We start from the raw sequence: 15430 nt of genomic DNA on the forward strand, positions 1-15430 counted from the left end.
TGATCAGGAAGGGAATCTACACGTGATGGGATTGGGAGGGAGTAGTGTTGTGTGTTGTGGGGTGGGAGATGATGAGAGGGAGGCATCGAAAGCAGCGAAGCAAAGCGTCAAAGGTTGTTTAGCTGTCAATCCCCCTCCAAGCCAAACAATAGTTGCCTCACGGGCACTAATCTAAGCTACCCAAACAAAACACTACTCTCTCTTCACCCTTTCTTTCTTCTCACTTCTCACGCACGTATGTACGTACTCGATCTCCCTCTAATCCATCGCCCTCATCGTTTTGTCTTCTCCCGCTTCTGTTTCCCTCTCTCTCTTTCTTTCATCACTCCATTATCTGAAAAAAACCCTCAATCATATACTTGATTATCCACTCAAATTAATCTATCATTCTTTCCTTTTTAATTGATGTGCAATAAATCCCTACGTGTATATTGTTGTGGAGGCTCTTTTGCTTTGTGGCTACATGAAGTACCACGTGTGTATACTTTGTCATATGAGGACTAATATATGAGTATAATGTGTTTGCATATAAACTCAAGTCCTTTGAGTAATGCCATGTAGAAATCTCCAAAAACATATAGAAATAATTGAAACAATATGTGTTCACCAAAAATTAATTAATTAATGGCAACAGAAAAGAATATTAAATTCATTAAATTGGTTTATAATAGTTCAGTTAGAAAAGCATAAATAAATTTTAGAGTAAGCCTAAAGTTGAATAATTTGAGCATTGTCATATTATTTGGTGAGAAAATCAGAAAATTTAGTTAATTAATTTGATAGATCGACAGACATAGAGAAAGACAGATGGAAGAAGATTAGGGCATGGGGGAATAGTATGTCAATAGGTGATATCGATAAAATTGAGTCAATTAATTTTTAATTACTTAATGCAACCACAAATTAATGTTGATATTATGGGAATTGATTGACCACTAGACTAACAGGTTATTAGTCTAGCGGTAGTTTTAAGTATGGCATATCCATGTTTATTCTAATACTACTAGGAGTTTCTAAACTAAGTTCATCGAGCAACTGAACATCCCTGCTGTCATGCTGCCTTGCCATACAGAAGCTCCCGCTCTTGGCATATTAAACACCAATACATATATACTACGAACCATGGTACCATATGCGAATCCAATTAAACAAACATACTAGATTACTAATTAGTATGATAATTCACAATTAAACTAAGAAACAAGGTCAGTTACGTAAATGAACAAGATCAAACTTAATTTCTTGGTGGGGGAGTGAGGTTACTCATGCAAACATTCCCTATCTGAAACGCGCTTCAAGCCGCCTCTCTATATAAGAAAGGATGACAGGAGAGACAAGAAAGAAGAAACAAAGAGAAAATTAGAGCAGGTACCGAACAAAGAGGAGGTTGGATTGAAAGCATGAATTCTTCTAGGAAGCGAAAGAAAGCAGCTCTGTATGAACAACTTCGGGCTGCCACCAATTCCACTGCTGTAATTAACTGATCGATCCCATGAGCTTACAATATCAATTTTTTATGAAAATCTGCAAAATCAAAACCTAGCTAATCGATCTATCTCATGTATAATTCTTCTATTTTCCTTTTGATATTCATCATATATTTGTTGTTGCATCTGTGATTTGACAGATGAACAAAGCTTCAATTATAGTTGATGCATCCAAATACATCCAGGAGTTGAAGCAGAAAGTGGACACGCTCAACCAAGACGTTGGAACTTCGCAAAATTCATCGTCACCTGCGGTATTGCATATTTTATTACTGATAAAGAAGTCTTAATTAATTTGTTTTCTATAAAACACCATGATATGCAGAACTCTTAGTTCATTCGATTCTTAATACTTGCAGCAGGTTACTGTGGAAACCCTAGAAAGGGGTTTTCTTATTAGTGTCTTGTCAGAAAAGAACTGCCCAGGTTTGCTCGTTTCCATTCTAGAAGCCTTTGAAGACCTGGGCCTTGATGTGCTCGATGCTAGGGTTTCTTGTGCAGACAGTTTCCAACTGGAAGCGGTTGGAGGAGAAGTAAGAAATCAATACGCTAATCAGTTTTTATGTTAGCTGTAGCATATACAACAAATTCTATCATTCCCCGTAGCCCTTTGCGTATATTTTCGTTTTTAGACAGGAAAGAAATTGCATACCAAAAGTTATTGGGAATATAGTGCGGCGTGCATAACTACATATTTATATTCGTATACTTTGTAAATATATATGTAGGTCGTACTACAACCATCACGTGTGATCAGTATGTACATTGGTACGAAGTACTAACCACATGTTTGGATTCCCAATTGCAAGTACTGACATAAATATAACGAGTGGTAGGCATAACTTGGACTTCATGATCGACAACGCAAGCATTCCTTAATCCATTTCTTTGAGTTTTCTTTTAGCTACGTAAATTGAATTGAATGAAGGAACTTAATCATACTATTCTTGCTTTTTGTAGAACCAAGGAGAGGCTGATAGCATAGATGCACAGGTGGTGAAACAAGCGGTGTTGCAAGCTATTCAGAACTGGAGCCAGAGCAACTAGCAAGCTAGTGAGCAAAGATTAATTGTTCTCAGCGATGCTATCGCATACTTGTATCATCTTTCTGTTTCGCCTAATTAGCTTTTACCCCTTTCTTTCTTTCTGCTTTGTCCTAGCTAGCTAAGCTGCTGGAACTGTTCAAGTCGATCTTCTACAATAAATCAAAGCTAGCTAGACCTGAGCTGCTGAGTAGTACAAAAGTACAAATAGCTCAAGCAGACATTAGCAATGAAAGAGAACGTACTGAACTGTTGAGAAAAAATTACTACTGCTCCATTTTAATTTTTCTTGTTAATTAACATGCGGTTCCATATACAATGGCTCCTTTTTTTTTCTTTTTTTTTTAGCACTCTTCACTGTAGTATAGAATAGTGATTAAAATGGTGTGACATATAGATTTTAATTCCCACGGCAGCATATATATAGATTGTGAGTAGAATATTTTGAGGAACAGAAATAGAAAGATCCACGGATCAGAGAAAAGAAATTAGGATCCTGGTGGAGACATTATTATCTCATGGGTGTAGCAAGTGGGAAATGAACTCGTTGACACAGCTCCTGAAGAATCCAATGAGGGGATAAAGAAAAAAGATCGACATTCACGCATATGCTATATAAATAAATATATATATATATATATATATAGATACACACACACACAAAAGTATGTATGTATGTATATGTGTGTGTGTGTATTTCTAGATCATAATGCACCATAATTGACTGGCAGCCAGAGTAGACAAAGATAAGAACATAATTCTTCACATCTAACACTCACATGGTCACCAACAAAAATTCTCCCAACCAGGTCACCAGGACAATCATAAAATAGTTAACAAGAAAAGAGCAACGGTTCTGTATGTATGTATGTTTGTAAGGCCATTAATGAGTGGTCAATGAGAATTTAAAGGAATAGCCTTCGATGGGCCACTGCCGAATGTATTTGAATGGTTGAAACTCGAATTTCGGCCCAAACACTTGGACTGTAAATAATATTCTTCTTTTGCTTTGATGGGAAAGCGATAATTAATTAAAAAATAGGTCCTTGACCAAATGCACTAAAATTGGCTAAATTTATCTCACTTACCCCAGCAACAGATTTTTATTCCCACTAACCTGATTTCAAAGAAAATGACAAATTTACAGCTTAATTAAACAATTACATCAAAGCCACTCTCTTATCTCTCCTATCAGACTCTCTCTTTCTCTCTCTCTCTCTCTCTTCCCCTCCACGTTCATACAGATCACCGGTCCCGGCGAGAGGCGCGACGACGACGAACTGATCCATGCCTTCCAAGATCGATCTTGTGGCCTCCAACAGCTACGACACCAACTACAATCGCTTCGAGTTCGACTCTGACAATCACCGATCTGAGGGTATTCGCCTTTTCCGAGCTTAGAGCTGCGGGTCCAGTCGGGCCTTGTTGATCAGAGACTTCAAAGAGGCGTCGTCACTAAGAGTGAATTGGAGTTTTGAATCTGAATCGGAATCGGAGGATTTGCAGTCGAGAAAGGGGAAGACAGGTTCGGGTTCTCAGTCGGTGCTCTCTCTCTCTGCGAATTCGACGCTCTTCCTCTGCCAACGCCGCCATTTTTGCCCCAAAACAGCTACTGTGTGTCCTTCTCTGGTCTCGGTCGTCGTCCTAGTCTTTCTCCATTCTTGCCCTGAAATAGCAACCGGCGAAAAAGTGAAGAGGTGGGTGCCCAGAGCATTTCTGGGTGCCCTATTTTTTTTTTTTTTTTTAAGTAATGGGACAGAAAAGAAAAAATAAATTTGAATGTCTATTGGGGGTCAATAGACGTTTTGAATTTATATAATCTCTTCGTTTTTTTTTTTAATCAAAGTTTTATTTGTCTAATTTTAGAAAGATTAGTTCCCATTCCGGCAACCGAAAGTTCTATTGGGGGGCAATAGTTGTCTATTAGGGGGCAATAGACTATTGGGCCAATAGACGTTTATTAGGGGGCAATAGACGTCTATTGGGGGCAACAGGCGTCTATTGGGGGGCAATACATGGCTTATAGTCGTCTATTGGGGGGCAATGGATGTCTATTGAGGGCAAAAAAACTTTTCCAGTGAGATTTTCAACAAATTTCGGTGGCCGGTGACTGGAATCGGGCAAAAATTGGCAGGAATCCGGCTAAAGTTGGTCAGAATCCGGTGAACGGTGATCGAATTCTGGCAGCCGGTGATTGAACTCCAGCGACCGGGTTCCTGCAGTCTCCTATGGTTTCTCTCTCTCTCTCTCTCTCTCTCTCTAAGTTTCAAATGGGTGAGGGTAAAATGGCATTAAAAAAAATTAAAAAAAATTAAAAAATCTTAATGGGGTATTAGGGAAGACCTCCATAGAGTGTTTTGGGTAAGAGGAAATTAAAAAAACTTAATGAGGTAAGTGGGAAAAAAATATCTAAAAATGGGGTAAATAGACAAAAACCCTTAAAAAATTAATATAACGAGAGGTCAATGAGAATTTAGGGCATGTTTACTTACTTGGAATGGGAGGGAATGATTACGGGGTAAATTTATTCATGCGTTTACTAACACATAAAGGAATTGAAATGATTCAAGATAAAAGTATTCCTGCGTTTACTAACACATGAAGGAATCGGAATGGGCGTAGGTCCCACCTCTTTATAAGGAATTGATTCCTGAATACTCAGGAATTTGATTCCGAAGGGAGGAGATGGGTTTAGGAATCAGCTCATCCGGAATCAATACTGATTCCTTTATTCTCTCATTCCAGTTGTCTCCGATTCATGATTATTTCCATTCCAAGTAAGTAAACGTGTCAAAGGAATAGCCTTAGAAGTCAATGAGAATTTAAATGAATAGCCTTCGATGGGCCACTGCCGAATATATTTGAATGATTGAAACCCGAATTTCGGCCCAAACATTTGGATGAATATATATATTCTTCTTTTGCTTTTATGGGAAAGCGATAATTAATTAAAAAATTAATATTGAAGAGTACAATGACTACATTCGAAACTAAATTTTAAATTGAAAAAAACAAAAATATTACTAGATTTACATACACATCTGCAAATAGACATCAGAGTTTGATATAGTGCAAAACTAGTTTGTAAATTACACTGTCAGCTGTGTAGTGAGAAATGCAATCGATGATCTAGGGTGACTCATAATTCTAAGGTAGTAAAAGACTGCAGAAATAGAATTAAAACTAGGAAGTCTTCCCACCTGAGAGATTTGGAAGTCGGTCAACGGTATCAAAATATGGCCACATTAACAGACGAACTTTCACGAGCATTAACCATATATCGGAGTTCCTATCCAATAACCAAGTAATAGGGAATTCATATTCATTCACAAATGTTAGCATTGAAGCCACCCTAAAATATAAGGGTCAAGTTATAATGTAGTAGGGTTTTAGAGTAAGAGATATCGTACCCAAGAGATTGGTAAATCTCACTCTAGTTAGGGAAGACCTAGAGGACAACTAGAAAGAATATGCAAATATATAATCACAAACAAAGGCTCACAAGTGAACCCGAGTTCATGGTGACTATGTATAAAATGGTGTGTAGTGATTTGATTTGATGTTGGAAATAGTTTATTTCAAATTGAAACAAATAGAGCAAGTAAAGTAAACTAAGCTAAGCTACATAAGTTGTTATCAAATGGATGAGAGCTAGAAAAAGGTTGTCCACCATAGCCTCCCTTGCATGCATTGATAATCTAACTAAAAGTGATGCAATCTCAAATACCGAATTACCCTCTTAGCATCGGGGTAAGAGTACTAAGGCCTAAAATAATTTGATTTTATCAATTCAAACTAGGTAAGTCTAGAATAATCTACCTAAGAAAAAATCCTATTGTTGGGTAAGTTTCAATTCATTGTTTCTAGATGCATATAGATTAGAGTTCAGCTATTCAAGCAAGCAAATCAATCCTAGGTCTATGTGATTTTAACTCACTACCTTAACATGCACTCATGATGTGCTTTCATGCTTTTAATGTCTAGAGGTGATTAATCTCAAAACACTAATCATGAGATGACAAATGTATTATACTTAAACTAATCAAATTTAAATATAAACATTCACGTTTTGATTTAGCATGTGAATGTGGTAATGGAAAATTGCATTAAACATAGTATTCACATTAATATCATATAAGATTGGGTAGGGCTTTCAACCCTAGTGCCAACAAATTCACTGCTCACTCATAACAAGATAAACAAACTTCAACATTTAAAGATACATAAAGACTAAAGAATTAGAGAGTAAAGAGTGACTATTGGTGATGCCAAAAGTGGTGGTGGAGATAGGTCTCTAAGCTTATGAGGTGATGGATGTCTACTTCTCCTTGCTCCAAGCTCTTGATGATGTGGGAATGGTGAAACCGTGAAGGTAAGAGTAGCTAGTGAGATTTGTGGTGATGGAGGGTTACGAAATTGGTGAGAAGATGAGTGCGGTGGTGTTGTAGAGAGAAAAAGGGATATCTTGGTGAGATGTAGATTATGAATGGAGTCAAGAATGATGAAGATAAGGTCCCTAAGTCCTTGGCCTTTCTTTGATCAGCTATATGTATGTCCATTTGGTCCCAAAATGTGCAAGAGATGCTTTTACACCCTTGCCTCCCAAATTGTCCTAAATTTGCAAGGTGACAAAATGACAATGTGTAGGGAGATGTTTGAATTTTAAATGGTGAAAATTTTCCATAACCAAGGTCCTCCTGGGCTGGACAAAGGGTCATCCATGACTAGCGGCTCATCGAAAAATATCGCCAGAAAAGTTAATTTGCAATTTTCTTCCAAATTCCATGTCTTATTCTCCTAACTTTAAACCTCCACATTTGAAGGCCCAATAATTTTGTTTAACAAAACCTCAATGCAAAGTTGGAAACATAGAAGTGAGAGAGATTTTTTAGGTGGTTGTGGGGATGGGTCCAATCCCTCATTTGCTCATCCGGGCCGTAGTGCCTCAAATTCTCTCGTTGGGTCAATAGGTCAGGGTCATTAGATAGATCACTGGGTCAAGACACTGTTAATTATCACTGGACATGTGTTTCCACCTGTTTTGTTTATTGACTGGTTAGTTCTTGTTCATTGAATATTTGATTAATTTTTTTATTATAAATGAGAAATATATGATCTAAATAAATAGTAGTAATGAATATTTTAAATAACCTACCAAGTAATATTTATGTAGAATAAACAGAAATAGAAAAATCACCGTATGTTTTTCACAAATTATTTTGGTTTTTGCATTATAAATGATTTTGTGTTGTTAAATTAATTTATTTAGCAGTCATGCAATCATATTATATATTTATATATGAAAAATTCACGTATGTTCCAGCTAAAAACATTAGTAAGAGGAGAAGACGCTAGCTCCAAAAAACTCGGCCGGTTTTGGGTCTAGGTTTTTGTGAATTCCTCTTCGTCTGGTGGCGCTCATGGCCGACATCAGTCCACCTTGTCGCTAATGGGTTGCTGCCGCACGGGTGTTTGAACACCATATGCCTAAAAAATCTCTTGGGATGTGGTTTGGCTAGATGGTCTGACGATAAGCACCGGATAAAGTCTTGGGTGCGGTGGGCGACAGTGCAACGCGGGTCGCACTTCGTCCGAGCACCTCCAAGATTGACGACATGATGGCGGGGTACTGGATCGGCTGCGTCTTGGGAGGTTGGGTTCGAAGCGGCGTGGCTCAGTCGGGCTTCGTCATGTTTTGTGGTACCGTGGTAAGGTCCGGTGTGGGATTAAGGCGGCAAGGTCGGTGTTGGATCGATGATGAGGTCTGGCATTGGATTGAGGTGGCGAGGTCAGGCGACGGGGTGCGGTGGCCGACAACCAGTGAGGCTGATGATAGACTTTGGGCTTGGGTCAAGCCATTTGTTTGGCCTGAGTTGGATCTTCCCTTGGGGCTTTGAGCTGCTATTTTGAGGCTTGGTTTTTGGACCTGGCCTTATTTTTCAGTTTAGTCTTTGGTTACAATAATTCTCTATTTTTTTAGAGAGCTATGTCTCTTGATTTAGTGAGCGTCATCGAGTCTAGTTTACTCTGCCTATTTACTATGTAGTAATCAATAGTCTATGAGTTTCTTTTATGAGCATGAAACAGTAAAATGATTGGACCTAATCTATGTATCACTGTGCTACTACAACAAACTCTTTATCTATCCCATAATGGTAGAAGAAGGATATGTAATGACCTTTTCTGGCTTTAGATGAATGATAGTCGCCTTATTTGGGTTTGTTCAAAAAATTAATTTATTCATTGCTTTATTATTATTATTTTTCCTTAAACTGTTATGCATGATAATCCATAAAATTGGAAGGAAAAAAAAAACTAGTTTGACTTTGTAGATAGTTTAAGTATAAACAAAGTAAAAACTGTAGCATAAAATTTCATGTTGGAGCAGGTGGCCATGAAATGTGCATGCATCATGGTGACTGGGTTTCGATCCCTCACAGCAGCATTTTTGCAAAAATATTGCTGGCATCTCAGTTGCAATCCAACGGCTGGCATTGCATCTGCACTCCATCACTACATGACGGGGTCGGGCTTGGGCCAGCGTGGCAACCAATCTTCTTGGGTCAAGAAACTGACCTAGTTCTTGGCCTGGGTCAGATTCATGCCAGTCATCCATTTGCCGGTGGAAGTGCTTTCTTCATCCATGCCGGTCACCACCTCAGCCAGCCTTGCTGGAGATCGGCCAAAAATGATACCGGTGAACATGCTCTTAGCTGTTGCAATATTCATTGACTTGTTCACTGTAGCTGTACTGATCAGGTCGATGCATCCCTTTCATTTTTCTCGTTGAATTAAAAAAAAAAAATCATGGCTTCTACTAGTTGTGAAGACACATTGAATTACCTCGGAGGAAGAGAAAGAGAGATCCACTGTAGAGAAATGAAATCTTGCTGATGAATCTTCCGAACCACTCTAGTCACCGAAACAGTACGTACTCGTGTACTACACCATCTTACCGACCACTCATCACAGTCATCGATCGATTGCCGTTTACTTAACTCTGCAAAGATTCTTTGCAAACAGTCTTCCAAACTACTCCTCACATTCATCGACTCCCATCCACTGAACTCTAACAGTCCCGTACTCCACCTTTAAACCACACTCAAATCTCAAATTACTCCACCGGCCAACGTACTACGTACTCCTTTGTCAGACCGAGCTCGTCTAGTCCACTTTCGTACAGCTAAGCTCTGCACGAACCTTGAGATGATCGAGCTCCCCAGCCTCGATCACCTCCTTTAAAATCACCGTGTCTATCACACACAACTTGAAACCCCTAACCATGTATGTCTGTAATATTAGTTCAGGCTTTGCTTTTGCCCATGTGACCCTAGTTTTGGTTTTTGTTTAGCCTGGCTGTGTTTTTTGTAGCATCGATTCCTCATTCATTACCCAAAAATAACCTTTGTCAACTGTGTTCAAAACTCTCTTGGTTCTCTCCACCACCATGACCACCAACACCACCGAAAAAGAGTCGACTGCAACAATTCCCGACGATAACAATGATGAAGTCATCATCTGGGTTTGGGCGGACTTGGAAATTATGAAGGTCGAATTAATGGGTACGTTTAACCTTGTGTTCCTTTCAAATGGGAGGCTTGGGAATGAGTTATGTCTACACCGTTGGCTCGAAACTGCCATATGTAAGAAATCAGTTGACTCGAAACTGATAAGGATAAGCATAAATCAGTTGTCTAAACAGTACTTCATCAATCAGAATCTCTCATGTCTCTTCCTTAAATAAACTATGGTTAACACAGAACCTAGAAATAGCATGGCAACAAAGATTTATCATGTGTTCTTTTTGTTCAGATCTCTTGCATCTCTTGCCTCCCACTGGCCACCTGAGTGATAAGGTTGGTGACCCTGGAAGCCTCACTGTTATGCAAGATAGTGTACTTACAACTTGCGCGGAGGCCCAATACATAAGGAGGCACCACAGGCACGAGCCCAGAGAGAACCAGTGCACTTCGGCTCTGGTCAGGCATGTCAAAGCCCCTGTGCATCTGGTAAGTGTCTCTCTCTGAATTGGTTGATTGGTTTTGGGTTGTGCGTGTTTTAATTTTGGGTGGTGTTTATTTGTTTGACTTTTGTTGAAGATACGATATTTGGGTTGTGGTTGACTTCTGTGGGGTTTTGGAGATCTGGGTGATTGGGATACTTTGAGCTGGTTTTGATTGTCTTTCATGGTTTTGATTTTGGGTTTTCTTTGTTGTGGCTGAATTGGCTCAGTTGAGTAAGTAATTAGCTTTTTGGGATATTTTGAAGATTCGATTTCTCAGTTCTCTCGCGACAAATGCGCATATGAAATTCAGCAATCCAAATCCCAAATTCTCTTCTGGTATGCCTATTTCTCACGTCGCTATTTCTTATGAGTTTTTCATGAAGCTTGGATGCCTTTTTAGTTTACTGATTTTATTCCCTCAGTTACACGCAGATCTGGCGAAGAAGAAGATGGCCTTAAAATCAGCATCTTATAATTACCTCAGCTAATTGTTCATGGATCTTAGATACACAGATGAAGGCCTCTGTGACTGTTGAACGTGTCGATTCGCATCCCTCTTAGATTGATTTGCTAATCGACAATGCCAGTAATTGTAGGAATTCTTTTTTTTTTTAGAATAGTAATTGTAGGAATTCTTAACATGCAAACAAAGACGGAATCCCTACATAACTCAAGTGAACGTGGCATTGGCAACGCTAGTATTATGTACAAACCAAAAATTCGTAGCTCTATCGTGTGAATTATGTAATAGTATTAAATTATTAGTTCTCACAGAATTTTTTGATCTCTGTGTGTTGGCTATATTTTCTAGTAGTGTTGATTGTTGGACTATATTTTTCTTTCTTTTCTGAATCATATTAATTGTTGTGCAATTAGGTCTAGATCCATTTTGAGCACTCTTACTACTGTTTAGATTACAAGTTATATTTGTTTGTTTTTTGTAAATTTAATTTAATTGTAGTAACTTGAGCCACAATTTCATAAGACGGTCAATACAACAGGAACTTGCAGGGAAGATGGTTAGCCAAAATCAGTGGAAATGGCCGACTTTAACCTAGTCACCAAGGATTTGAGGTCTCTAACTCATGCGACTCTAAAGTTTTAGTTTTAAAGAAAATATGGTGAAAGAGATTAATGATGGCTGATTGGCTGGACTAGAAATTAGACACACAATTGACGCAAGGGAAAAAAATCAAGAGGCAGCCACCAAAAAAAAAAAAACTGGAACGCACCCCACCCGCGGAGAAAAAAGAACATAGTGTGCGTGTGCTCTCTCCTGGCAGGACGCAATCGGTGCCCCAGTAGTCGCGTTCCGGTCCGGGAGAGGATGGTGTTCAGGGCTAGCGGCGTGGCTTTATGGCAGAGGTGCGGTCCAGGGTTGGAGATTGGCTGTTTGATCACAGTAGGGGCAGATCGATTTCGAACTGTTCATCTCAGATAGTGGGCGAGAGCAAGGGAGGAGCGGCGGGGTATGGCGTGCCGGCGGTGGGTTCTGGAGTCACCACTGCTTTCGAGATCTGGGTAGTGGCTGGAACTGCGTGATTTAGGGGCGGTGTGGCAGGGGCGTGGTGATGCTAGAGCAAATGGGCGGCCGATTTCGGGTTGGTTTTGATCTAACCAATCTGACTTTCTCGAGTTGGGGGCTAGCGCACGTGAGGAGGAGTGATGATGGGGTTTGGTTGACGACGCTGTTCTATTGGTGGCGGGCATGGCGGTCTGTTCCATCGCTACTTCTTGCGGGGAAGTATGGAGGTTGGGTCGGGCCATAGCTAGGTCTTTGGCCCATGCTGGCTTTTGAGCTTTTGCTTAGTGTTTGGTCTTTAGTCTTTTCTTTGCCTTTAGTTTTGGATATGTTTGCCAAATCTCAAATAAGTTCTTGAGTTAATGTTGTCGTCATAGTTTTCGTTAGATGGTGTGGTAGATTTTAGCTGTCAGGTTGAGTGCACTGCAGGTTGTGGCAGAGACAATCATCACTTTGGTCTTCATGAGGATTGTTCCTGTCTAGTTTTGGGTCAGCGGAAAAGTCTGGTTGTGGCTTAAACAAGCATTTTTGGCCTTCTAGTGGGTCGTTCCTGTCCGGTTTTGGGTCGGAGATGATGGCGATTTGGAGCAGTAGTGAGCTAACGGTGTTGACATTAGGGTGGTGATGGTGTTGGGTTTTATTTAGTCCCAAGTCTGCATGTCCGGTAATCTTTTTGGTCGGGTTCAGGTCACAATAAGTGTTGGTTTGGTTGATCAAAGGCTGGCCAGGTGGACTTTGGGTGGTGAGTCAGTACTGACACAAGTGAGTTGTCTGACTCAGTGTTCTTCTTGGCTGGACTAGAGGTGAGACGTCAAGGATTCACTGGTCCAGCTCATGTTGTCACTGCCACATAGTTGTTGTGCAAGTTTTCTCTTAGTCTTTTTTGAGTCTATAGTTGGGGCCTTTTTAGCTCCTTTAGTAAGTCATTATAGAGTTTCAATGCGAAGTCTAAAGGCTATTTCTATTTCTGTGTAAGAAATGTTGTCCAAAATTCGTTGTAAGCAATTCATTATTAATGAAGTTCTTTCTTGATAAAAAAATTAAATAAAATAAAATTAAAAAAACTGACGCAAGGGAAGAAGAATGGCTCACGGTAACATTTGATCAACATTTGCAATTATCATAGTCCTATTTTGGTCTGCTGGGAAGGGATCAAGGATTTCTATGTTCTAATATGCTCTTGTTTAGCATCTAGTTGAATTTACTGCTTGATCTTCATGTGGCGTTTCAATACTGGATCGTTTTGTTGATCATAAAGTCACCTAAAGAAACGAAACTAAAGGGGCTTCGATCGGTCCTTTTTAAGTAGACTGTCATAGGGGAGAGGATCCTCTCCTAACCTTCTAATCTACCTAACCTACCTAAACTTTCAACTACGTAATGACACGTGTAAAAACAACATCTAATGGTTTACATGGTGCCACGTAGTGTTTGACATCAAAATCCAATACACCCCATATTTTTCTCCCAAAAACCTCAACTCGCCTCAACATCGCGCTTGGGGAATCTCTTTCCCTTCCTCGGCCTCCCCGTCATCTCCTCCCTCGCCGACGCCAAGTTCCAATCCTTCCCCGGTTCTGTCCTCATGACCACCGCTCGCGGAAAGTTCTTCTCCAATGACTTCGACCTCGCCTGGGCCCAAACCGGCTGCTCCTCCCTCTCGGCCGGATGGTCGTCACCTTGAAGCCCGTTGTGGTAGCAGATCTACGGAGGGAATATTCTCTCTCTCTCTCTCTCTCTCTCTCTCTCTCTCTCTCTCTCTCTCTCTCTCTCTCTCTCTCTCTCTGTGTTAAGTTTTTGATGGTTGATAAATTTCTTTCTGGGATTGGTTGGGATGGAATTGGTTGGCACAAAATTGAGGTTGACTGATGATTATCAATTGAATTGCTATTGTTCAAACCATGGCCAAAACCCAGACTGATCATCAATGACACAGAACATATTGCTCAAGTTTTTTTCTTTGACCATGTGGTCAATCCTCCTAGAGCATTGGACTTGATGGGTTTTGATGAAAGAGTTGCAGAAGGCCTTATCGTAGTAATAGTAGATGAAGGAAAAAGGGATTTGCTTATAATTATTGGGTTTGATGAGAGGGCTGTTAATAAATGGAGTTCTTTCAAGTTGGATACTTGATTTCTGCAGATAGAATTGTTTTCACTTCTATTGCTGCAAGAACTCTATATTCAGGTTGATAGATTATGTTGGTTCTCTATTTTTTGACTGTCATTATCTGCAAGACCCATATAAAAAATAAACGTGGTCAAATTCCCTACTTTAGATATTCAAGAAATCAACGAAATCAACCAAAACCCAGAATAAGAAGAACAGATCGAGGGGGAAGAAAGAGAGGCGTGAAGGAAGAGACGAACAGAGAGACAGGAAAGATAGAAAAAGAAAGCTTGTGGACCGTTGGATGCATTATGTCCACGTGTCGCTACCTAATCAAAAACTTAGGTAGGTTAGGCAGATTAGGAGGTTAGGAGAGGATCCTCTCCCCTGTCATAGACTATTACTGTTACAATTGTTTGATCTTACAATTTGTTTCACTCCTAATCCGGCCAGCTTAAAGATTCCATTACAAAATTAACATCCTGCTTATTGCCAAAACAAAATAATTAAGCATGGGACTTGCCTCTACCAACGGACTAACTACAGAGGCCATGCTGCAGCTGTTGCTAGTGGTATTTTACTTTTTTCAAGCATGACATCGCATACTGACAAAAGATCTAATAATCTATTCACTGAAAGAACCTTGCGCCTCTAATTACTCGCAAAACTACAAAAACGTTTAGGTAAACCCTATTGAAAAGTCTATATTTATTGTTAAGCAGACAAATCATTTAATAACTTAGAAGTTAATCTAAACATTTTCCCTGGATTCTTATATTAAGACATTGTCAGTTTTTCCTGTATCAGCTGGCGTGCATCTTTGACCTTTCAAGCAGTTTCGAAGAAGATGCAAAGCATATACTAACAATATGATTAAGTGACCCATCCCATCTCAATCTATTCATTTTGTGTTTTTTGACCGGATCGATCATTTAGAGTATTTGTCAATGTAAAATGTATTCTCAACACATACGTATTATTCAATTAAATATAATTTAAAGAGCTCTTACATATGTCATGAACTTATGATCATATGATAACTATTTTGAGTATAATTTTGATCATTGATGTGTGTTATGTGTAATTTTGAGAGTTGAACCCTAAACAATTAAACAAACGAGCCTCTCATATAAGTTGTAAGAAAATGTTTCATCTTGGTAAATGCATTTACCAGCATGAAAAAAAAAAATTTGGATGCATTCTCAAGTTTTAGAATCTCAAAATACACGATGCTTGAAATCCAAGACGCAAACCGTGTACTATA

At 39.4% G+C, this 15430-nt stretch overlaps 2 protein-coding genes across 4 annotated transcripts; both read left to right on the forward strand.

Moving 5' to 3' along the window:
• The first annotated feature begins 1288 nt into the window (after positions 1–1288).
• Positions 1289–2864, forward strand: LOC112193646. 3 transcript variants are annotated; one of them, XM_024333868.2, is made up of 5 exons: positions 1294–1472; positions 1628–1741; positions 1847–2020; positions 2448–2541; positions 2648–2864. In XM_024333868.2, exons 1-4 carry the CDS (start codon positions 1401–1403, stop codon positions 2532–2534), a joined length of 447 nt encoding a protein of 148 aa, XP_024189636.1. In that variant the 5' UTR covers positions 1294–1400; the 3' UTR covers positions 2535–2541; positions 2648–2864. The 3 variants fall into 3 exon arrangements, with proteins under 3 accessions (XP_024189638.1, XP_024189636.1, XP_040373059.1); XM_024333870.2 differs by having other exon boundaries at positions 1289–1472; positions 1850–2020; positions 2448–2864; XM_040517125.1 differs by having other exon boundaries at positions 1296–1472; positions 2448–2864.
• Positions 2865–9977: 7113 nt separating this feature from the next.
• LOC112191497 lies at positions 9978–11220 on the forward strand. The gene is made up of 4 exons (XM_040516937.1): positions 9978–10173; positions 10343–10539; positions 10799–10871; positions 10958–11220. The coding sequence occupies exons 1-4, from the start codon at positions 9978–9980 to the stop codon at positions 11008–11010; spliced, it is 519 nt and encodes a 172-aa protein (XP_040372871.1). The 3' UTR covers positions 11011–11220.
• The last annotated feature ends 4210 nt before the right edge of the window (positions 11221–15430 follow it).

The sequence above is a fragment of the Rosa chinensis genome, chromosome 3 (genome assembly GCF_002994745.2).
Source record: "Rosa chinensis cultivar Old Blush chromosome 3, RchiOBHm-V2, whole genome shotgun sequence".
Taxonomy (NCBI): Eukaryota; Viridiplantae; Streptophyta; class Magnoliopsida; order Rosales; family Rosaceae; genus Rosa; species Rosa chinensis.

Excerpts from the sequence above, each read along its gene's own strand:
- LOC112191497 (XM_040516937.1), top strand. The coding sequence starts at position 9,978 with ATGACCACCAACACCACCGAAAAAGAGTCGACTGCAACAATTCCCGAC. Across the intron at positions 10,174-10,342 it reads TTGGCTCGAAACTGCCATAT|ATCTCTTGCATCTCTTGCCT; the intron begins GTAAGAAATCAG and ends CTTTTTGTTCAG. Across the intron at positions 10,540-10,798 it reads TCAAAGCCCCTGTGCATCTG|ATTCGATTTCTCAGTTCTCT; the intron begins GTAAGTGTCTCT and ends GATATTTTGAAG.
- LOC112193646 (XM_024333868.2), top strand. The coding sequence starts at position 1,401 with ATGAATTCTTCTAGGAAGCGAAAGAAAGCAGCTCTGTATGAACAACTT. Across the intron at positions 1,473-1,627 it reads CTGCCACCAATTCCACTGCT|ATGAACAAAGCTTCAATTAT; the intron begins GTAATTAACTGA and ends GTGATTTGACAG. Across the intron at positions 1,742-1,846 it reads AAAATTCATCGTCACCTGCG|CAGGTTACTGTGGAAACCCT; the intron begins GTATTGCATATT and ends TAATACTTGCAG.